The sequence below is a fragment of the Neomonachus schauinslandi genome, chromosome 11 (genome assembly GCF_002201575.2).
Source record: "Neomonachus schauinslandi chromosome 11, ASM220157v2, whole genome shotgun sequence".
NCBI classification, from domain to species: domain Eukaryota; kingdom Metazoa; phylum Chordata; class Mammalia; order Carnivora; family Phocidae; genus Neomonachus; species Neomonachus schauinslandi.
Window position 1 is genome coordinate 66,656,533 of NC_058413.1, and position 22,734 is coordinate 66,679,266.

The window sequence follows — 22,734 nt, forward strand, 5'->3', positions numbered from 1 at the left end:
CAGCTTATTACCCCTGCTTTTTCTCTCTTGTGCCTCTTAGGAGGCAACACTATTAGAAGCGTAGTCAGCAGACTAGTGCTAGTCCAGGAACTCTTTGTTATCAGTTCAGGACGAGATAAGTATAGAAATTGAGAACAAGCATTTGGAAACTTCTATAGCAACTTGACAGAGTAATTTGTCTTTTGAATATAAGAGTGAAAATTTGGTTCAATTTTGTATTTTTAAAATTTATTTTTCTAGTAATTTATTTTTACTGCATTATAAAAGCATCAAGCCATGACACCTGGAATTTAAAAAAAAAAAAATGTTTCTTCACTGCAGGTGGTTTGAGAAGCACTACTCAAATGTAGTCATTTCTGAAATTCTCTTTGGTCCTTTGTCCTAGACTGAGTAGTTTGCTCCCTCCTCAGAGGGGCCAAAAAAATACATATATATACACAATAAATATATATACATAGTTATACATCTTAGTGCATTAGTTATTTCTGTTATGCACCAACTTAGATGTTATTGTATTCATTTTTAAATCCCAAGCTCCTAGCTTAGTGCCCAGCATGTAGTTAATTAAATGTTGAATGAATGAGTGAGTGAGTGAATAAGTGAATATATGTAGCAGGGAAGGGAAGACCTGAGCATTATACAAAAGCATTATACAAAAAGCATTGAAGAATAAATGATATAAAAGAAGGAGCAATAAAAAGTTACTGAATTTCACAGAAAAGTATTATTACTGGTACCCCAGGTTTTGGGTGAGGGAATGCGGGAAGGAAAGGAAGATACGACCTGTAATTTGAGCTCTGAAAGGATAATTAGTATTTGGAAGGTAGAAAAAATAGTTGTAGACAGGGAGTGAGTATATTGCTCCACTGTATTGTTAATGCTATTTAAAGTTGTGTGTGTGTGTGATTTCTTTTTTAATAAATCTTGGATTATATTTGTTTTTCCTTCCAGACAATGTATTTCAAAGGCATTGAAGCAGGAAAGGTTCCCTATTTTCCCCATGCAGATACTATCATCTATTCCATCTCTACAGCAATTTGCTTCCAGGCAGTAAGTATAGCTTTTTGAAATGAAAGTAAAATTATTTCTATATCTGTACATTAAACCAAAGGGGGGAAATAAAGGCCTGGGAACATTTCTATTGGTTATATTTTATTTTTTATTTTAATTTTTTTTACCAAGATAGCTTGCAAGTTTCAAATCATTAAACATGTTAACGAGCCAACTCATGTTTTCTGAACACAATAATTTTTATGTTTAAATAGAGTGCAATTTATAGGTAAATGATTGCTCTAGTACCTTGGCTAGAATGCCCAGTTTAATTAAACTTCTAGAAGAAGGAAGATACCATGAGCATAAATAAGAATAATTGCATTTCCCCAGTATTAGGCAGTAAAGATGGCGGTAGAGTCTAGTTTATTAGAAGCATTGTTCAATTTCTTTAAATTCTGTAATCATCATTATTGATGTTAATGGTTTTAGGGCTGTTGCAAAATTTGGGGAACCATTTTCATTTGCACTTCTTCAGAGTAATGCTGCCAGGTTGATAAACTCATTATAACTAGTGAAGTGCCAGCTCTCTAATGGGTATTCAGTAAATGCTTTCCTAATAATAATAGCTTAACTCAATTATTATTTCATAAGCAGTATTCTTATTTGAGGGCATATTTACAAAGATTCTTGATAGTTAATCAACTTAAACCTAAATACGTATTTTTGTATCATCATCACTGTTGTTTTTAAAATACAATGAGCCATAAAAATAAGAGATAAAAAGGGGCGCCTGGGTGGCTCAGTTGTTGAGCGTCTGCCTTCGGCTCAGGTCATGATCCCAGGGTCCGGGGATCGAGCCCCACATCGGGCTCCCTGCTCTGCGGGAAGCCTGCTTCTCCCTCTCCCACTCCTCCTGCTTGTGTTCCCTCTCTCGCTGTGTCTCTCTCTGCCAAATAAATAAATAAAATCTTTAAAAAAAAAAAAAAAGATAAAAATGCTCTATTGCCTAATACAAATAATCATATTTCCTATTGACTGAAAGAATTCTCAAACTGAATGTTCTAACCTTAGGCTGTCATGGAAGTTCAGACCTTGCGGCCGTCTTACTGGAAGTTCCTTTTAAGGCTCACCAAGGGCAAGTAAGTGACAGAGACGTAACTGACCATAGAAAACGAGCAGTTGCCACAAAACAGATTTTGAATCTTTCCATCTTTTTGAGGGAATATTCTTTCAGTGGTAAAGTAGTCCTCTTAGGTATAAAGCAGATGTGACCAACTTAACAAGAATGACGTGGGGCCTTGTTTTAGTGAACATTATTTGACTTTTCTTTTCCCTATATTATTTTAGATATTTTAAATGTTGTAGGAAAATGCTGTATTGATCTGAAAACTCATTAGTTGCTAAATAACACACTTATGTCTCACTTTTAAAGTTTTTGATCTCTTCTTTTTGATTAAAAATACTTACTAAGCAGATTTATTAGAAATCTTGCCTAAATAATTAAATGATTTCCATTTAGGGAAAAATAATCCTATTCTTTCTTGATATTATAAGCATAATTTCCTCTGCCTTTAAATTATTCTGTCCTTCATTGTTTTTGTTAGCATTTTCTGATGTTAATCTAATTCTTTGGGATGCAGCTTGACCTCACAGACTGTGGACTTTGGAGTCAGACAGACTTAGGTTTGACTCTGGCTCTGATAACCTTTAGCTGTGTCACTCATGGGAAACTTGTTTACCCTCATGAACCTCCGTTTCTCTCTCTCTACTGGAAACAGTAATATATTCTTTGTATGGTTGTGGGAAAATCGAGATGTTTGTAATAGCACTTAGCACCTAGTAAGCACTAAATTGCAGCTGTTATTAATATTACTATCATTCATAGTTTTAATAGCAAACAGTTGTATAGTGCTTACTGTGTCCCAGATATGGTTTTAAGATACCCACACATACCCATACAACACAGGGGTACATGCATATGTGTTTAATCCTTAAAATAGCTCTATGAGATAAGTACGTTTAAGATCCTGATTTTATATGGGAGTCAGCTGAGGTGCACAGAGAGGTGAGCTAGCTTGCCAGAGTCACACAGCAGATGAAGGCGCTGTGGGATATGAGCCAGGCAGTCTGGCTGCAGCATTCTTCCTCTTAGCCATGATTTCTGTGTGTCCTGTAATGTTACGATTAGTTAATTTTCTATTTCTGTGTCATTTAGTTTTTTGCCCATTAATGAGCTTAACCAGTTGATTATTTTGGAAGGGAACTTACTTTGGAAAGGCACTGAAAGTTACATTTATTGTTCTTGGAGTAGTGACGATGGCCAACGGCTCAAAACTAAATTCATTCCTCTCCCCAGAAGAATGCTTGGGATCAGGCATAGAGACACAGGTTCCTCCTGCGCATTAGCTCAATATGTGTCTTTTTAATTTTTTTTTTTTATCTTTTAAGTTAGGTGATGGATAAAACGACGGTATGCTTTTGCTTTCTTGTGTCTATTAGAAATTTGAAAACCAAACAATTAAAAAAAAGAAAGAAATTTGAAAACCTATATGCTGTTTTCCCTTTAATCATGGCTTGCACATTTGGATGTGTTTTCTGTGGATTGTGAGGCATCAAAATGTCAATTATGAAAGAAATTTACATTTAATACCTTTGCCTCATTGGTAACATTAAGCTCAGTCATTTATTTATTTCCTGTGATTTCGTTCATCAGAAAAATTATAATGAACCTGTTTTTCTATTTGACATAATCTAGTGGAAAGAACTTGAGAGGGGCTCCTGAGGGTCTCTGGGGTTTCAGGTCTGGGGATTATTATCTCTTTAAAGAAAATATGAGACAGTAGTCTTGAGGTAGAGGATCAGTATGAATTTTGAATCTGCCATTGAGTCTTTTGTCATGTCAATCTTTTGTGTTTTCCCATTCCATGAAAGACATGTCAAGTGAATCATCTTATTTTATGAACTTCATTAAATACTTGTTCACTGTGTCCTCTGTTTTGCAGATTTGCTGTCATGAACCGAAAAGTCCTTGATGTTTTTGGTACTGGTGCATCTAAACACTTTCAGGATTTTATCCCTAGGTTGGATCCAAGATATACGACTGTAACACCAGAGTTGCCCATCGAGTTTTCTTGAAGATGACTGTAATTTATTAATGTGACCTAATGTTTCATTATTTTCTTTTGAAGAGTTAATTATGTTGAGTCACAAAGACGGAGTCTTGAGCTTGAACTTCAGTGTTATTTCAATGAGAGATGCTCTTTGTTTTTCTTACCAATCAGAAGTACAGAAGCTTTTTAGGAAGGTGTTGCTTAATAATTAAGCGCCCTTCCATAGCCAGAACCTGATTCTGGGTCGCTATAGTGGTTGACATGATGCTATATTATTGATTAAGTTATGTCCACAAGCAACCTTAAATAATCTATGTAGAAATGTAGTAACAAATAAGAGTATACGTAAAATTACTTTAAAAGATGTTTTTAGTTCATTCCAATATAATTCTTGGTTAAAACTAAGAATATTTCTATGTGTTAGGATCACGGGTACATGGATTTGGTCTGTATTTTTTTTTACTTTTGAATTGGTAACTATAGTAGTTAAATGTATGGATATGAAGTAACTCTTCACAGATAATGCTGCTTTAGTATAAAGCAATTTAATTGAAAAAGTGGCCATTCTTACTTCAGGGATGCAAAGACGGGTCTTATGCTGTTTGAATAAGTGCCCTGGTATCCATGTCTTCTTTTACTGATACCTTCATCTCTCTCCCATGATGAGTTGGGCTGTCTGGCAGCCCAGTGAACCTCTGTACTAATGGCAGGTTGGGGGTAAATGGAAATTGACATACCTGATACAGTCGAAATGTATGTTTTAATCTTTTGCAGAAGCATTGCACTTGAATATTTAAAAGCAAATGAGGTTCCTTCTAAATCTCTTGTGGGTTTATAGTATTTGTTTTCATTTATAAGGACGGAATTCTTCATGGCTAAGGTTGTCTCCCATTGTAGATTTAGAAGGGATCAAAAATAGTTTTGGCAAGTTTGTCATTTTATTCCCTCTCGACTGTTCCACCTACACAATGGATATTTTACAACTACAAACAATATAAGAATCTGGTGGTTGTTAAAAAGTCCATTTCATCACTAATGGGATTCAGGTTCTTTAGCCTCTTTTCAAAAACTTATTGTCACCATTTTTATTCCTGTTAGAATAAAGAAGTGACAGAATGTAGTCACTGTTGATTATGAGTTCAGGACAGCTGTGATTAAAATATGATTATTCTTTAGAGTTTTTCAGGGAAAAGTTTTACTTTTCTAAATTAATAAAAGGCTTAATTGGTTATGATGTCTACAGTTAATATAACAAATAAGGATGATGGTATATTTTTGTAATATCATTTTGATGCTGAAAAGTTTTGGGCCATTGTAAATTAATTATACAGTAGAACCTGTGTTGCAACAAGGATTATAACCCAGACTTTAAAAATGCTTAATCCTCCATATTCCATTTCATCAAGCCCTGTATATTTCTATTTACGTGTAATCCTGTCCTTGGTTGGTAATGGCAAATTGAAACCCAACAAAACGACAGACTCTGGTACAGAGATACCTTCACAGAGGTATCTCTGTGAAGAGAGAGCCACTTTAATTAGGTCAAATTTCTGCATTGTGATTAACTTTTTGGAATTGACTTGTCTATTAGACAACACCGTTAAGGCATCGTTTTGGTTTCAGACTTCAAAATTCATTAATAAATTAAGTTTTAACTTTTTATTCACTGGAATCAAAATGACGATTGGTATTGTGTTTACTTTTAAAAATGAAATATTATAGCAGTGAAGAAAGCACTGCTTCCTGCCCCTCATTTTCTTTATTTAGAAATTATGTTTATTTATCCTGTCTGCTTAAAAGAAAAACATTTTAATTTGTAAGTTACTGTTGTCATTAACATTAAAAAGGCTATGATGTTGAAAGACAAATCCTACTGAAATTTGATGAGATTGTTTAGTAAAATTTTACTGTCAAAAGGTACATTTCTATGATTTACTTTTTTCTCAAACTATAGTCATTTTTTAAATATAAAATGTAAAATGAAATAACCATCATGAAGCAGAATACAGTGATGAACGTATAGCTTGAGTGAATAGTTAACTAATTTGCCGTGGTGAAAAGAGAAGTCTGATTTGATTTCATTGAGGCAGCCTGCAAAGTGTAGCTGTTTGAGAAAACAAAAAGAGACTGTCCGTGTTCCTGAAGACAATCAAAATGAGTATCTTTCTACCTCTAACCAATCAAGTATCAATTGACGACTTGGCACCATAAATAAAGTCAAATACATGTCCTTTCCAAAACATGTTTTTTAGTCCATTTATACACTGAAGATATCCTGCCAATGGTAAGTTTCCACCAGAACTGACTGCAGTTTGACTAACTGAAGCATAAGGAGAGTACCATATACTTAACTCTAAGAAAAAACATGGTAGAGAAACCGTCTGTCAACTAACAACTTTCCTATAGATAGAAGCATTTTCAAAGGTCTGTGGGAAAGCATAAGGAAGGTGCATAAATGTATCTCTTAGACTTTTTTTTGCTGCCATCCGGCTGTGTGTGGCTGACTGTTTCTTGCCATATCTTCTCAAAGACTTTCAGAATCAAGCGATTCTGTCCAAGAAACAAAAGCAGAATTGTCCCATTCCCCAGTGGTTTCGGATGAAAACTGGTAATAAAATCAGGTACAACTCCAAGAGGAGGCACTGGAGAAGAACCAAGCTGGGTCTATAAGGTGTCACACATGATGAGATGGCACACCTAATTGGCACCACATATTTAATTAAGCTGTGTGAAGATCATGTGTTCTATCACTCTGTAAACATCCTTCCTACCTAGCCATAGACATGTTTTATCAGGGAAATGATTTTTCTCTGTTACTATGCCTCTGCACCAGTAGGTTGGTTCAGTAATAAATGAGACCTTTCGGCTCTACTGCTGTTGTGTTTCTGATTTGTGAAGTACTGAATTCCCCCTTCTGTCAGATCATGCATAGCACTGTTGCATAGAACTTTCTGCAGTGATAGAAATGTCCCTTGACAACCAAGTATGTAAAGTGTGGCTATGGGGCACCAGAGTGGCTCAGTGCCTTAGGCCCAGGTCATGATCTTGGGGTCCTGGGATTGGGCTCCCCACTGAGCAGGGTGTCTGCTTGGCCCTCTGCCCCTCCCCCAGCTCAGGCTCTCTCTCTCTCAAAATCTTAAAAAAAAAACAAAACCTATATCTTAGAAAATGAAGTATTTCATTAGAAATACTCTTAGAAAAAGCACTGTTGAGAAACTGTAATTCTACTAACATCTTTTCTGAAGAGAGCGTTCAAATGTATGTGTGGATGCATAAGGAACGTGCTTACCCTTAACTCTGAGATACAAGTCTGGTGAATGCAACTGTTTACTAACATCTTGTTTCATGACGATGGAACAGTTTCAAATCTACGTGTGACAGTGTAAGGAAAGGGCCATGTCCTTAACGCTGAGAGACAAGTCTCGGAATATGAAACTTTTAAATAACAACGTTACAAGAAGAGAGAAGCATTGTCAAACGTATGTGTGGAAGCATAAGGAAGGGGCCATTAACTCTAAGAAACAACACTGTGGAGAAATGTATTTCACCTTACATCTTCATTCCAGAAGAAAGAAGCATTTTCAAAAGTCTGTGTGAAAACAAAAGGAAAGGGCTATGCATATACTTGACTCTGAAAAACAAGTCTGTGTAGAATGCACCTGACAAGTAACCTCTTGTTTGATGAAGATAGAACCTTTTTCAAAAGTACCCATGGAAGCAAAAGGAAAGTGCCACATACTTAACCCTAAAAAATCAACATTATAAAGAAACCATCTTTCAACTAACATCTTCTTTCCTGAATATAGAAGCGTTTTCAAAAGTGTGTGAGAAAGCATAAGGAAAGTGCCATGTACTTAACTCTGATAAGTCTGTAGACAACCCAACTTTCAATCGCAACTTGATTCATGAAGATAGAAGTGTTTTCAAAACTGTGTGGAAAAATAAGGAAATTGCCATCCACATTAAGAAACAAGTGTGCGTAGAATAACGCATTCAATTAATATTTTGTTCTAGGAGTATAGGAGCGCTTTCAAATGTATGTGTGAATGCATAAAGAAATTGCCATACCCTTAACACTGAGGATAAAGATGTGGAGAACGCACCTTTCTACTAACGTCTCGTTCCGTGACGATGATCACCCTCAATTCTGTCGTCGGAACAAAATTCCACCCTGCCATTAATGGTGCCCATCTACTCCAGGAGTGAAATTCTAACCCTAGCCTTGGCTGAGGCCCTGGCTATGCCCCAACCATAAGTCTGAGGATACAATGGATCTGGACACATGACCAAAGCCAGAATAATCAAGAAGGAACACTTAAGGAAACTGAGCCCCTTGCACCCCTCGGGATGTTTTGGCAGAGCAGGGTTCTAGCAAGGAACCAAAATCTCAGCACCTGGAGGAGCATCCCCCTGATGCCAAGGAGGAAAGCAGAGCCTCCCCCTGACGCTAGCTCTCAGCTCAGCCCTCAGGCAGGACTCGGAACGGCCACCAAATCAACCCTTGCTCCTTCCAAAACGAAACCCTAACCCTAGCATGGGTGCAGCCCTGTCCAAGCGACAACCCCAGTTCTGAATGCACAAATGATTTGGGGGACCTGGTCAATGCCAGCTAATCAAGCAGGAAACCAGAAGGAATTACGTGCCACCTGTATCCTCGGGATGTATGGTGGGCGCATGATTTTACGGAGAATCCCACAAGTCCACAACCCTATGAGCATTCCCCCGAGGCCAACCAGAAGCCAGACCCTCTGGCTCTGATGCTAGCCCTCAGCTCTGCCCTCGGGGTAGGACTGCGAACGGCCATCCAATGGAACCCTACCGTCTACCTGAATGAAACCCTAACCCTGGCACGGTTGTGGGCCCTGACCTTTCCCATTTCCTGGTTCTGAATGCAAAAATGATTTCGGACACCCGGTCAGTGCCAGACTAGTCAGCTAGGAACCCAAAGGGACGTGGTGCCACTCACAACCACCCCGGGTTGTCCCTTGAAAGCACGGTTTGTTGCAAAGCTTAAAATTCAGCAGCAGCACTATGTGCATCCCCCTGAGCCAAGCCCGGAAGGCAGAGCATGACTCTGACGCTAGGTCTCAGCTCAGCCCTAGGGCAGGACTCCGAATGGCCATGGTTTTGAAACCTAACCTCTTATGGCATGAGACCCTAACCCTAGCACGAATGTGGCCCTGACCATGCCCCAACCATAGGTCTGAAAGCACAAATGATCTTGGAGACCTGGTCAGTGCCAGAATCATCAGACAGCAACCCCGAAGGAATACATGCCACTTGTAGCCTTGGGATGTCTCCTGGGAGCATGAGTATTACTCAAAACCTAAAAGGCCGCAACACGATGAGCATGCCCCTCAGGCCAAACCAGAAGCGCGAGCCTCACCCTAAGATATTTGAAGGTGCCCAGCAAATAACGTTTGTGTGTAAGGCTTGGTCCAAGGCTTTTGGAAGGAGCTGGTTTCGTTACTTTGGTAACAGGAAACACAATTCATTCACAGATGTATCCTACTCCCAATTTTAATGTAGATTTTTTGTTCTTCCTTGTAGCCACTTCCATCCCCTTGCTCATGTTTCTTTAGGGTTGTTTTATATGTGGGAATGGGGATTTTATCCACAAGCCAGCACCCAAGGATTGGTTGTGACTTCTTACTTCAGTTAGTCCTGTGCTAAGTGCAAGCAACCACGTCTAATATCCCAAAGGAAAGGTGGACTTCCTCTCCTTGAGCTTGAGATGCCCTCCTTCTGAAGAAAACTTCACCACTATGCTGCATGCTAGAAGATCTTGTGAGCTCAGGAAGTGCCCTTTCAAGGAATATTGCACCAAGGCCTACATCCAAACACTTGAGCATCAGCTGCAAGTCGAAAGCTACTATACCTGAATCACTGCATCCTCTATCCACTGATGGGATGGGCAATTAAAAAAAGGTAGCACCAGATTTCCCTCTCTTAATGAAGAATGCAGGGTTCTTGTTGACAGGGCTAATAGGTGTAAGCAATGGAGGTTTCCCTTCACCCAAGCCTCCAGTGGTTTCTCCTTCCTGGGAATGAGAACTGAGTTGCTAGGAGATTGTCCTAGTCACTTCAATCAAAACATCATGTCTCATCTCATCTCGAATAAACACAATTGGCCCAGCTTTTCCATCCTCTTGTTCTTTTTCTGTCTAGGTTCACCCTGTGGGCCTCTTTCAGATCCAGTGTCTCAGAGCAATATCCTCTGCTTTAAAATGGGAATGCTGGGAGATTCCTTGTGCCTAGGGAAGTGTTCACCATAGGGCCCCCTTAAAATGTAGCTTCAGACCTATGTTTACATGAGGAGTCATAGGGATTTGAAGATTCCCACAGAGAATGTTTGTGTGTAGGCTTTTTCCAGTGGATTGTAGAAGATGCTGGCCTCAATTTTTTGGGTAAAGGGAAAAAATTAGACCTCTCATTACAGATTTATCCCACTACAATTTTAAATGTAGATCACAGGCCCTGCTTACATACATTCCTATACTATTCCTGATTTTCTTGCTGATCCAAGACTTAGATCACATACAGGCTGTTTTACTCACAGCCAGCCTCTAGGGATTACTGGTGAATTCCTCTCTGGTCCTATGCGAAATGAGAATATTATTGTCTTCTCCCCCAAAAAACAGCCTTTTTGTCCTTGAGCTTGTTGTGTGCCTGCCTTGGGTTGATGTGTTGCTGGGTAACCAGGCTGCCTCCCTCCCCTGACTGACTGTGATGCCTTTATGCTGGAGAACCTAGTTTGGAAAAAAGAAAAGCAATGGAAGTGGACAGAGTGGAAATGAAGGGCTTTCTTAGTGATGAGAATGAAATCATGTTGAGAATGAAGTGTCTAGGAAAATCTCGTAGCAAGCTGGCAGTTTCAAGAATAAAAACGGCCTGTTGGCTTGGGCAATGGGAAACCTCCACTGGCTACACCTGGGAGCCAGGTAAGCAAGAGTCCTTCATTATTCCTTCACCAAGAGAGGGCAAACTGCTGGTTTGGGATGTTTCTCCTGCTTTTCCATCAGTGGAAAGAAAACCAGAAGAGATTTAGCAGATTGGTTCTCCCACCTGATGATGTGTTTGGAAATGGGCACTGGAGCAGTGTTCCTTGAAAGAGAACTTTTTACCCTGAATAGGTCTTGGAAAATTCTGTACATTTGTGAACTGTCTGCTCTTCAGAATGAATGCATCCGTCATCCAGGGGGGAGGGAGATAAGCTGGCTACCAATCACAGCATTTAAAAGAGCAGGACAAGAACCTAGCTCTCAGAGGCAAAAGGGGGAAACTTTCCTTTTCGCTATCAGACATGTATTGCTCTCACATAGCACAGGATCCGAGTAGGCACATGCCAACACTGGGTGTTGTGTGATGCCAACTGTATCACCTAAATGTGAACCAAGCTAGCTACAAAAACAGCAAGAGGATGGAAGTGGCGTCAAGGAACAAGTGAAGTGAAAATGAAAGTTACCTGGGAGTGAGATGTCTAAGTTAATCTCCCCTTGCCCGAGAAATGAGGCAAGCTCCTCTAAACATCTGCCTGAGCCTACACACAAATTTTGAAGTCTTTCAAAGGCCCTAGCCTCCCTGATGTCAACAATGTTCTGAAGCCAAATTACAAGAGGCCCTGTGACACCAACCTGTCTCAGAGTCCAAGGACTTACTCGGATTCTCCAGTTTAAATCAGAAAATATTACTCTAGGAATACTGGCATTCAATGCTTCGAGGAAGAACTTAGTTTGAATAAAAGAGCACAGAGATGAAAATTTATGCATGGAGGCAATGTTCTTTAATTGCTTCAAGAAGAACAAAAAGTCCTACATTTTAAATGGGAACTGAATAAATTTGGGATGGGTATGTCTAAATTAATTTCTCCTTGCCCCAGGAATGACACCAGCTCCCTTCCATAACCTATAGCCCAACCTACACATATTCTCTGGTGGGTACTTTTAAATGTCCTAGGTTTCATGATGTCCACAGACTTCTGAAACAACATCACGGGGTCCTGTGCTCCAAGGTATTCCACAGTCTGAAGAACTCTGCCAGACTCCCAAGATGAAAGCAGAAAATACGGTTCTGATTTACTTTTTCTGAATTGCCCCCTAGATCAAATCAATTTTTAAAAATAGCAAATAAAAGGAAAAGGCCACAAGGAGAGCCAAAGTGCCTCATGAAGACGTCAGTGGGATAATATTAAGAATGAAGTGGCTAGCACAATCTCTTAGCAGTCTGGACATTTTGGGAAAAAGAAACTCCAGTGGTCTCACGAGATCTGGAGGGAAATCTCTGGGGAACTTGGCAGGGGTGGAAACTCCCTAGACTCGAGGCAAGGGCCGCATCATTGGTAGCCCTGGGTAATTCCTGGAATGGAACCCCTGTGTTGGATTGGCCTGGCATGCTACAAACGCCCCCCCAGACGCCAACAGCAAAAATATACAAATTGTCTCGCTTCTCCACGTTCATCATCCTCGGTGATGTGGGGGCCAATGTGGAGCACTGAAATAGGATAAATGTTCCTCCAGGTCCCACACTGACACTATCTAGGAAGCCATAGCAACAGGAGGGATGTATATTCAGGAAGAGACAACAGGCCTTGGAGCTGACTCACCTGAACACACAGGAGGACTCCCTAGATGTTTTCTCAACCTTTTGGCAATTCAGGACAGTTTGTTTGAACTCACCACCCACAGAATGAAGCCACCTCGTCCCTTTTCCTGATCGCAGGAAATCATGGGGTATGCTCGCAAGTTCTCAGGCCACATCTCCTGACATCTTGACCCAAATCTCATGAGATTTCGGGCCAAATCTCTCCAGGTATATAGCCAAATATCAAAAAGTCTCAGGACAATGAGCTCAGGAGATGGACATCTGAATATACAGGCATGTTCCCTGGGGGCTTTTCCAGGCTTTCAACACTTTAAGGCTGTCTCCTTGTCTCTGGGGGATAACCTACCCCTTTCCTTAGCCAGACTTAGTGTAAGAGATGTGGAAGTACAGCTTACTATACTTAAAAAGGTCTATCCAACAAGAAAATCCAACAATTGTAAATATCTATGCCCCAACATAGGTGCAGCCAATTACATAAACCAATTAATACCCAAAATAATCATATTGCTAATACCTTAATTGTGGGAGACTTTAACATTCCACTCACAGCAATGGATAGATCATCTAAGCAGGAGATCCATGAATAAACAAGAACTTTGAAGGACGAGTTGGACCGGATGGACTTCGTAGATAAACACAGGACATGCCGTCCTAAAACAACAGTATATACTCATTCTTCCAAAGAACACATGGAACTTTCTCCAGAATAGACTACATACTGGGTCACAAATCAGGTCTCAACCAATACCAAAAGATTGAGATTATTACTTGCATAATTTCAGACCACAATGATTTGAAACTGGAACTCAACCAAAAGGAAAAATTTGGAAGGAACACAAACACTTGGAAGCTAACAAACATCCTGCTAAAGAATGAATGGGTCAAGCAGGAAATTAAAGAAAAACTTAAAGAATTCATGTCCTTTAATGGGTGAATGGACAAAGAAAATGTGGTTCATATATACAATAGAATATTAGTTATCAGAAAGGATGAATACCTACCATTTGCATCGACATGGACTGGTACTTGAGGGTATTAATTTAGGTGAAATAATTCTGGCAGAGAAAGACAATTATCATATGGTTTCACTCATATATAGACTAAAAGAAATAGCACAGAGGATCGTAAGGGAGGGAAGGAAAACTAGGAAGAAATCAGGTAGACAAACCATGAGACTTTTGACTCCGAGGAACAAACTGAGGGTTGTGTAAAGGGAGGTGGGTTGGGGTATGCGGTAACTGGGTGATGGGGATTAAGAAGGAAAAGTGATGAGATGAGCACTGTGTTATATGCAACGAATGAATACACTGCACCAAAAACTAATGATGTATTATATGTTGGCTATTTGAATTTAATAGAAAAAAAGATATATATGTTTTTAAATTTATGTATATGAGCATTAGGAAAAAAAGCATATGCTTAACTCTTTGAAATGGAATTTGTGTTTAGTGTGTGCCAAAGTATCTTCTTCCTTTCAAGAAGATAGTTTTTTTGAGCTACCTATCGAAGATGGCAGTGTAGTAGGGGGACTCCTTCATTCTGATTTCAACTAAATCAATGCTAAACTATTTTGAACAACTAAAAGTGGATCAGAGGTGTAAGGAAACAATCTGCGCAGCTGGAGCCAGGGATTTTGGCAAAAGAAAGCTTCAGATCCCTGAATTGGGGGAATTGGGAAACCTCGAGGCCAGGAAGGGGGGGAAACCCCATTCACAGAACAAAGTCAAGGAGTGGGAGGAAGTTAGAAGGCAGAAGATTTGACCACACAATAAGCCAGGGTGAGGAGGTCCCCTGGGTAGCACACCAGAGATTACTCCCCTTCCTTGAGGGCATTTGAAAGAGCCTACTTAACCTCTCCAAAGACAAAAGGTCAGCCCAGGAGCCATTGAGCAGAGCTCAGCATCGGGGTTGGAGGGGAGCCCAGAGGGCAGAAAATCACTCAACTTTTGTGTGTGAGCCACAATAGGCTTAAACCTCTGTGTGCGCACCAGTTGCCAGCTTTTCTTGCCCTGAACTGAACAGAGCGCAGAGACTGCAGCAGATTACTGATAACCTGGCCGCCCTTTGTAGCTGTGAGTCACAAGAGGCTTAAACCCAAAGATTTTATTTGGAAGATGCTTTCTACACAACGTCATTTCAATGAGTTAAGTCTATGGCAATTTCCTTATGCATCCATCCATGCATATGATAAGGCTTCTATCTTCATTATTGATATTAGTTGGAAGATGATTTCTACACAGTGCTGCAGTGTGGTTTTAATGAGTTAACGCAAATTTCATATATTTCCACTGATACATTTGAAAACGCTTCTATCTTCATGAAGTCATTTGAAAGACATTTTCTACACAGTGTTGTTTCATTAAGTATACTGCACTTTCCTTATGCTTCCAAACACACATTTGAAAACAAACCTATTTCCATGCAGGAAGGTAGAGTGGCAATCAGAAGAAGGTTTCCACCTGAGCGGAGAGCACGACATTGGCCTCGATCTCAGCACCTGGAATCATGACCCAAGCCAAAGGCAGACCCTTAACCCACTAAGTCATCCAGGTGCCCCTAGAATGCATCTTCCAGCTAACAGCTTGTTTCATGAAGAAAGAAGTGTTTTCTTTTCTTTTTTTTTTAAGATTTTATTTATTTGACAGAGACATAGTGAGAGAGGGAACACAAGCAGGGGGAGTGGGAGAGGGAGAAGCAGGCTTCCCGCTGAGCAGGGAGCCTGATGTGGGGCTCAATCCCAGGATCCTGGGATCATGACCTGAGCCGAAGGCAGACGCTTAACAACTGAGCCACCCAGGCGCCCCAAAAGAAGTGTTTTCAAACGTATGTGTGGAAGCATAATTAACTCAAACATCTTGGAGGAACCATCCTTCAAATATCTTCTTTCCTGAAGACAGAAGCACTTTCAAATGCCCGTGTGGAAGTATAAGAAAAGTGTCGTATAGTTCCCTAAGAATGATCACTGTATGGAAACCGTCTTTCAACGTACATCTTCCTTCAGGAAGATAGAAATATTTTCAAAAATTGTGTGTGAAAGCATAAGGAGAGTTCGTACGCTTGACTCTGAGAAACAAGTCTGCGTAGAATGCAACTTTCAACTAACATCTTTCATGAAGATAGAAACATTTTTATAAAAGTATGCGTGGGGGGGGGCTGGGTGGCTCAGTTGGTTAAGCAACTGCCTTCGGCTCAGGTCATGATCCTGGAGTCCCAGGATCGAGTCCCGCATTGGGCTCCCTGCTCAGCGGGGAGTCTGCTGCTCCTTCTGACCCTCCCCCATCTCAAGCTCTCTCTCTCTCTCTCTCTCTCATTCTCTCTCTCAAATAAATAAAATCTTTTAAAAATAAATAAATAAAAATATAAAAGTATGCGTGAAAGCGTAAGGAAAGTGACATATTTAACTCTGAGAAACAAGGCTCTGCTGAATGCAACTTTCAACCTTCATCTTGTTTCATGAAGGTAATAGCGTTTTAAAAAGTTTACATGGGGAAGCTCAGGGAAAGTGCCAAATACTTAACTCTAGAAAAGAACACTGTATAGAAAGTCTTTGAACTAATGTCTTCTTTCCCTTTTTAAAATTTACATTCAATTAGCCAACACATAGTACATCACTAGTTTCGATAAAGGTTCAAAAAATCTCTGCTTGCGTATTACACCCACTGCTCATCTATCTCATCACGTGCCCTCCTTAATAAGCTTATTATCCAGTTACCCAATCCCGCCCCACCCACCCACCTCCCTTTGCACAAGTCTGTTTGTTTCCCGGACTAAAGAGGATAGGTGTCATGGCTTTTCTCCTTCTTTGGTTTCTTCCCATTGAGGTTTCCCTCCCTTTTCCTGTTGTCCTCTGCACCATTCCTTATATTCCACATATTAGGGACCCCATATAATTGTCATTCTCTGAATGACTTATTTCATTTAGCATAATACCCTTCAGTTCTATCTATATCGCTGCCAATGGTCTGAGTAATATTTCACCAAATGGACTAAATAGACCACCAATGAACCAAATGTTCGTTATACTTTCATCCGTTAAAGGATGTCTCGGGTCCTTCCACAGTTTGGCTATTGTGGACGCTATGTGGATGCTATCTATGAAAATTGGGGTACATGTGTCCCTTCTTTTCACAACATCTGCAAATTTAAGGTAATTATCTAGTAGTGCACTTGCCAGGTCATAAGGGAGCTCTATTTTTAAAGTCTCGAGGAACCTCCATACTGTTTTCCAGCGTGTCTGTACCAGCTTGCATTCCCAACAGTGTAAGAGCGTTTCCCTTTCTCCACATCCTTGCTACGTTTGTTGTTTGCTCTTGTGTTAATTTAAGCCATTCTGACTGGTGTAAGGTGGTATCTGATGGCAAGTGATGTGGAGCATGTTTTCAAGTGTCTGTTGGCAACTTGTATGTTTTATTTGGAGAAGTGTCTGCTCATGTCTTCTGCCCTTTTCTTGACTGGATTTTTTGGGTGTTCAGTTTGAGAAGTTCCATGTAGATCTGATGTCATTTGCAAATACCTGCTCTGATTCTGTAGGTTGCCTTTTAGTTTTGTTGACTGTTTTCTTTGCTCTGCAAAAGCTTTTTATCTTGAAGTCCCAATAGTTCATTTTTCCTTTTGTTTCCCTTGCCTTTAGAGACGGGTCTTGCAAGAAGTTGATGCAGCCGAGGTTGAAGAGCTTATGACCTGTGTTCTCCTCTAGGATTTTGATGGTTTTCTGTCTCACATTGATGTCTTTCATCCATTTTGAGTGCATCTTTGTGTAATGTGTAAGAGAATGGTCCAGATTCATTCTTCGGCATGTGGCTGTCCAATTTTCCCACCAATGTTTATTGAAGAGAATTGAGAATAAGACAATATTCCATTGGCTATTCTTTAGTGCTCTGTCGAAGATTCGTTGACCATAGAGTTAAGGGTCCATTTCTGGGCTGTCTATTCTCTTCCATTGATCTATGTGTCTTTTTCTGTACAATACTACTGGCGATTTGGATGTTTTTTGTTTCCATACACATTTTAGGATTGTTTCAGCTCTGTGAAGAATGTCGATGGGGTATTGACTGGGGGTGCATTGAATGTGTAGACTGCTCTGGAAAGCATAGACATTTTAACAATATTTGCTCTTGCAATTCATGAACATGGAATATTTCTCCATCTCTTTGTCTTCCTCAATTTCTTTCATCAGTGTTCTGCAGATTCTAGAGTACAAATCTATTATATTTTGGGTTAAGCTTATTCCTAGGTGTCTTTATGGCTTTTGGTGTGATTGTAAATGTGATCTCTTGCACCATTAAAATCCCAGAGGAGGACACAGGCAGCAACCTCTTTGACCTTGGACAAGGCAACATCTTGCAAAGTGCATCTCTAAAGGTAGGGGGAGGGAAAAACAAAAAAGGAACTATTGGGACTTCATCAAGATAAAAAGCTTTTGCACAGCAAAGGAAACAATCAAAAAAACTAAAAGGCAAACCATGGAATCGGAGCAGCTATTGTCAAATGATATTTCACATAAAAGACTGGTAGCCAAGATTTACAAAGAACTTCTCTAACTCAACACCCAAAATACAAATAACCCAGTCAAGAAAAGGGCAGAAGACATCAATAGACACTTCTCCAAAGAAGACATACACCTGGCCAACAGACACAGGAAAACATCATGCACATCACTTGTCATCAGGGAACTACAAATCAAAACCACAATGACATACCACCTTACTCCTGTCAGAATAGCAAAAATTAAGGCAGGTAACAACAAATTTTGGCAAAGATGCAGGGAAAGGAGAACACTTCTACACTGTTGTTGGGAATGCAAGCTGATACAGCCACTCTGGAAAACAGTATGGAGTTTCCTCAAGATGTTAAAAATAGAGCTACCGTATGACCCAGGAATTGTGCTACTAGGCATTTATCTTAAAGATAAATCTCATCACCTTTTACGAAGATGGCGCCAAAGACTAAGAAAGAAGCCCCTGCCCCTCCCAAAGCCGAAGCCAAAGCAAAGGCTTTGAAGGCCAAGAAAGCGGTGCTGAAAGGCGTCCACAGTCACAAAAAAAAGAAGATCCGCACGTCACCTACATTCCGACGACCCAAGACACTGCGTCTGCGGAGGCAGCCCAAATATCCTCGAAAGAGCGCCCCCAGGAGAAACAAGCTTGATCACTATGCCATCATCAAGTTCCCCCTGACTACTGAGTCAGCCATGAAGAAAATAGAAGACAACAACACGCTTGTGTTCATTGTGGATGTCAAGGCCAATAAGCACCAGATCAAACAGGCTGTGAAGAAGCTCTATGACATTGACGTGGCCAAGGTCAACACCTTGATCAGGCCTGATGGAGAGAAGAAGGCATATGTTCGACTGGCTCCTGACTATGATGCTTTGGATGTTGCCAACAAAATTGGAATCATCTAAACTGAGTCCAGCTGGCTAAATCTAAATATAAATCTTTTCACCATTAAAAAAAAAAAAAAAGATAAATCTCGTCAAAAGAAGGGGCACATGCACCCCAATGTTCATAGCATCAATGTCCACAATATCCAAACTGGAAGGAGCCGAGATGTCCTTCAACAGATGAAGGGATAAAGAAGTTACGGTTCTTATACACAATGGAATATTAGCCATCAGAAAGGATGGATACCTACCATTTGCAGCAACATGGATGGAACAGGCGGGATTATGCTAAGTAACATAGGTCCATCAGAGAACGACAAATATCATATGCTTTCACTCATATGTGGAACATTAGAAATGTGCAGAGGAAATTAGGGGTGGGGGGAACTGAATGGGAAGAAATCAGAGAGGGAGACAAACCTTATGAGACTCGACTCCGGGAAACAAAGTGAGGGTTGCAGAAAGGGTGTTGGGTAGGGAGATGTGGTAACTGGGTGATGGGCATTAAATAGGGCACATGATATAAAGAGCACTGGGTGATATACTCAACTAATGAAATATTGAACACTTTATAAAAAAAAAGAATATCAGCAAGAGTATAGGAATGTATATATATGAGCAGGGCTGGTAATCCACAATTAAAATCGAGGGAGATTAATCTGTAATGAGATTTCTAAATTTTTCCCCTTACCCAAGGAATGAGGTCGGCACACTCTAAAATCCTCTGGACAAACCTACACACACATTCACTGCTTGCAACCTTCAAATGCATTACATTTCCTGATATCACTATAGTTCTAAAACCAAATTTCAAGAGGGCCCTGTGGATGACACTTCCCCACAGTCACAAGATATCATCCAGACTTCCCAGGTTAAAGCAGAGGATGGTGCCCTGAGACACTGGATCTGAATGGCCCACTGTGTGAGCCTAGATAAAGAACAAGAGAATGGAAATGGATACATGTTGGGCCAAATTTATTTATTAGAAATGAAAATCACAAACCAGCTTCATTGAAGTCACTAGGACATCTCTTAGCAACCCGATTCTCATTCCATGGAAGGAGTAACAACTATGGGTTTGGGTTAAGGGAAACCTCCACTGCCTACACCTGGGATCCCTGTCAGCAAGAACTCTGCATTCTTTCTTCAGAAAGAGAGGGAACTCTGTTGTAGGCTTTTTAAAATTGCCCTTCCCATGAATGGATAAGAGGCTGCAGTGATTCAGCTAGTAAGCTTGGTGCTCCCAGCTGATGCTCAAGTATTTGGATGAAGGCTCTGGGGCAATATTCCTTGAAAGGGCACCTCCTGAGCTCACTAGATACTCCCTGCTCAGTGGGGAACCTGCTTCTCCCTCTGCCTGAAGCTCCCACCACTTGTACTCTCTCTCTCTTTAAAATTAAATAAATAAAACCTTTTAAAAAGTAAATAAATTGGGAATAGGATACATCTGTGAATTAAATGTGTAACTTCACTCCCTTTTATGCAAGAAATGTGGCCAGGTCCTTCTAAAAATCGGGCCAAGCCTACACACACATTGTCTGTTGGGCACCTTCAAATATCTTAGGCCTCCTAGAGTCAACATAGTTCTGAAAGCACCTGACAAGGGTCACTGTGCCCCAGTCTGTCCCACAGTCAGAAGGACTCAGCTGGAATTACTTCATTTAAAGTAGAGGATATTACTCTGAGACACTGGATCTGGATGGCTCCCAGGGTGAACCTAGTTTGAGAAAAGAGCAAAACGGTGGAAATGTATCCACAGAAGGCCAAAGTTCCTCACTAGAGATGAGAATGGGATAATGTTAAGAAAGAGGTGACTAGCAAAATCTCCTAGCAAGCAGTCTGACTCAGGAAAAATTAAATACCCATGCCCTGCACTTGGCATCCTTGTCATCAGTAGGCCTGCATTCTTCCTAGATATCACATCTCCTCGATCCATTCATCTATTTTTTTAAAGATTTTATTTATTTATTTGAGAGAGAGAGAAAGCATGAGAGGGGAGAGTGTCAGAGGGAGAAGCAGAATCCCCGCTGAGCCAGAAGCCCAATGCGGGGCTCAATCCTGGGACTCCAGGATCAAGACCTGGGCTGAAGGCAGTCACTTAACCAACTGAGCCACCAGGCACCTGATCCATTCATCTCTTGAAGGACATCTGGGCTCTTTCCATAGATTGGCTATTGTGGACTTTGCTGCTATAAACATTGGGGTCCATGTGCCCCTTAAGGTCACAATATGTGTATCCTCTGAATAAATACTTAGTAGTACAATAGCTGGATCATAGGTTAGCTCTATTTTTAATTTTTTTGAGAATCCTCCATACTGTTTTCCAGAGTGGTTGTACCAGTTTGCATTTCCATGAACAGTGTAGAAGGGTTCTTTCCTTGCATTCTCGCCACCATCTATTGATTCTTGTCTTGTTCATTTTAGTTATTCTGACCTGTGTGAGGTGGCATCTCTGACCAGTGTGAGATGGTATCTCAGTGTGAGGTGGTATGTCAGCAATTCCCTGATGCCAAGTGATGTTGAACATTTTTCATAATCCTAGAGAACACAGGAAGCAAACTCTCTGACCTCGATCACAGCAGCTTCTTGCTACACATCTCCAGTGGCAAGGGAAACAAAATCAAAAATGAACTATTGGGACTTCATCAAGATAAGATGCTTTTGCACAGCAAGGAAAACAGTCAACAAAATCAAAAGACAATCTACAAAATGGGAGAAGATACTTGCAAATGTCTTATCAGATAAAGGGCTAATATCCAAGATCTATAAAGAACATATCAAACTCAACACCCAGAAAACAACTAATCCAGTCAAGAAATGGGCAGCACATGAGCAGACATTTCTCCAAAGAAGACATACAAATGGTCAGTAGAAAGCATCTTTCAAATAACCCCTCCTTTCATGAAGATAGAAGCTTGTCAGTGGTATGTGCTAGCCTAAGGAAAGTGCCATACACCAAACTCATTGAAATAACACAGTGTAGAAACCATATTTGTACTCACTACTTCTTTCATGAAGATAGAAGTCTTTTCAAATGTGGATGTGGAAACATAGGGACTGTGCCACTCACTTAACTCATTGAAACAACACTCTTTAGCAATCCTCTTTCAAAGAAGATCTTTCAAGGTAATAACCATTTTGAAATGCAACTGTGGAAGCATAAAGAGAGTGGCATACATTTATCTCCTGGATATAAAATTGTGTGGAATGTGTCTTTCAACTAACATCTTCTTTCATGCAGTATCAGCGTTTTCAAATATATGCATGGAAGAATAAAAGAGTGTTATCTATTCAACTCAATGAAATAAATGTATGTAGAAAACACTTTTAACTAATGTCTTCTGTGATGAAAATAGATGTTTTCAATGTATGTGTGGAAGGATAAGGAACTGGCCATATTGAACTGAATGAAAAAATTCTGTGTACTAACCATTTTCCAACTAAAATCTTTTCTCACGAATCAAGAAGTTTCTTCAAAAGTTGTGTGGAATCATAAGGAACGCACCAGAATGTAAATCGATGAAACCAGTGTTTGTATAAAATGTCTTTCAGTAACATCTTTTTTAGTCTTTTAAGATTAAAAAAAAGATTTTATTTATTTTGACAGAGAGGAAGATAGCGAGAGAGGGAACACAAGCAGGGGCAAGT

At 40.2% G+C, this 22,734-nt stretch overlaps 2 protein-coding genes across 3 annotated transcripts in view; both read left to right on the forward strand.

The window, feature by feature from the left end:
* The window catches only part of TMEM135 (transmembrane protein 135), a 285,580-nt gene extending 280,941 nt beyond the window's left edge, over positions 1-4,639 (forward strand). For both annotated transcript variants that reach the window (XM_044919211.1, XM_044919212.1), the window contains 3 exons: positions 952-1,050; positions 2,065-2,132; positions 3,996-4,639. In XM_044919211.1, coding sequence (XP_044775146.1) covers positions 952-1,050; positions 2,065-2,132; positions 3,996-4,128 — 300 coding nt within the window. In that variant the 3' untranslated portion in view covers positions 4,129-4,639. The remainder of the gene's footprint in view (positions 1-951; positions 1,051-2,064; positions 2,133-3,995) is intronic.
* A 13,991-nt stretch (positions 4,640-18,630) lies between these two features.
* LOC123326179 (60S ribosomal protein L23a) lies at positions 18,631-19,151 on the forward strand. Its single transcript, XM_044919206.1, has one exon. The coding sequence runs from the start codon at positions 18,637-18,639 to the stop codon at positions 19,105-19,107; it is 471 nt and encodes a 156-aa protein (XP_044775141.1). The 5' UTR covers positions 18,631-18,636; the 3' UTR covers positions 19,108-19,151.
* Positions 19,152-22,734: the final 3,583 nt, after the last annotated feature.

What these genes read in the sequence shown, in the direction of transcription:
- LOC123326179 (XM_044919206.1), top strand. Translation starts at nt 18,637, where the DNA reads ATGGCGCCAAAGACTAAGAAAGAAGCCCCTGCCCCTCCCAAAGCCGAA.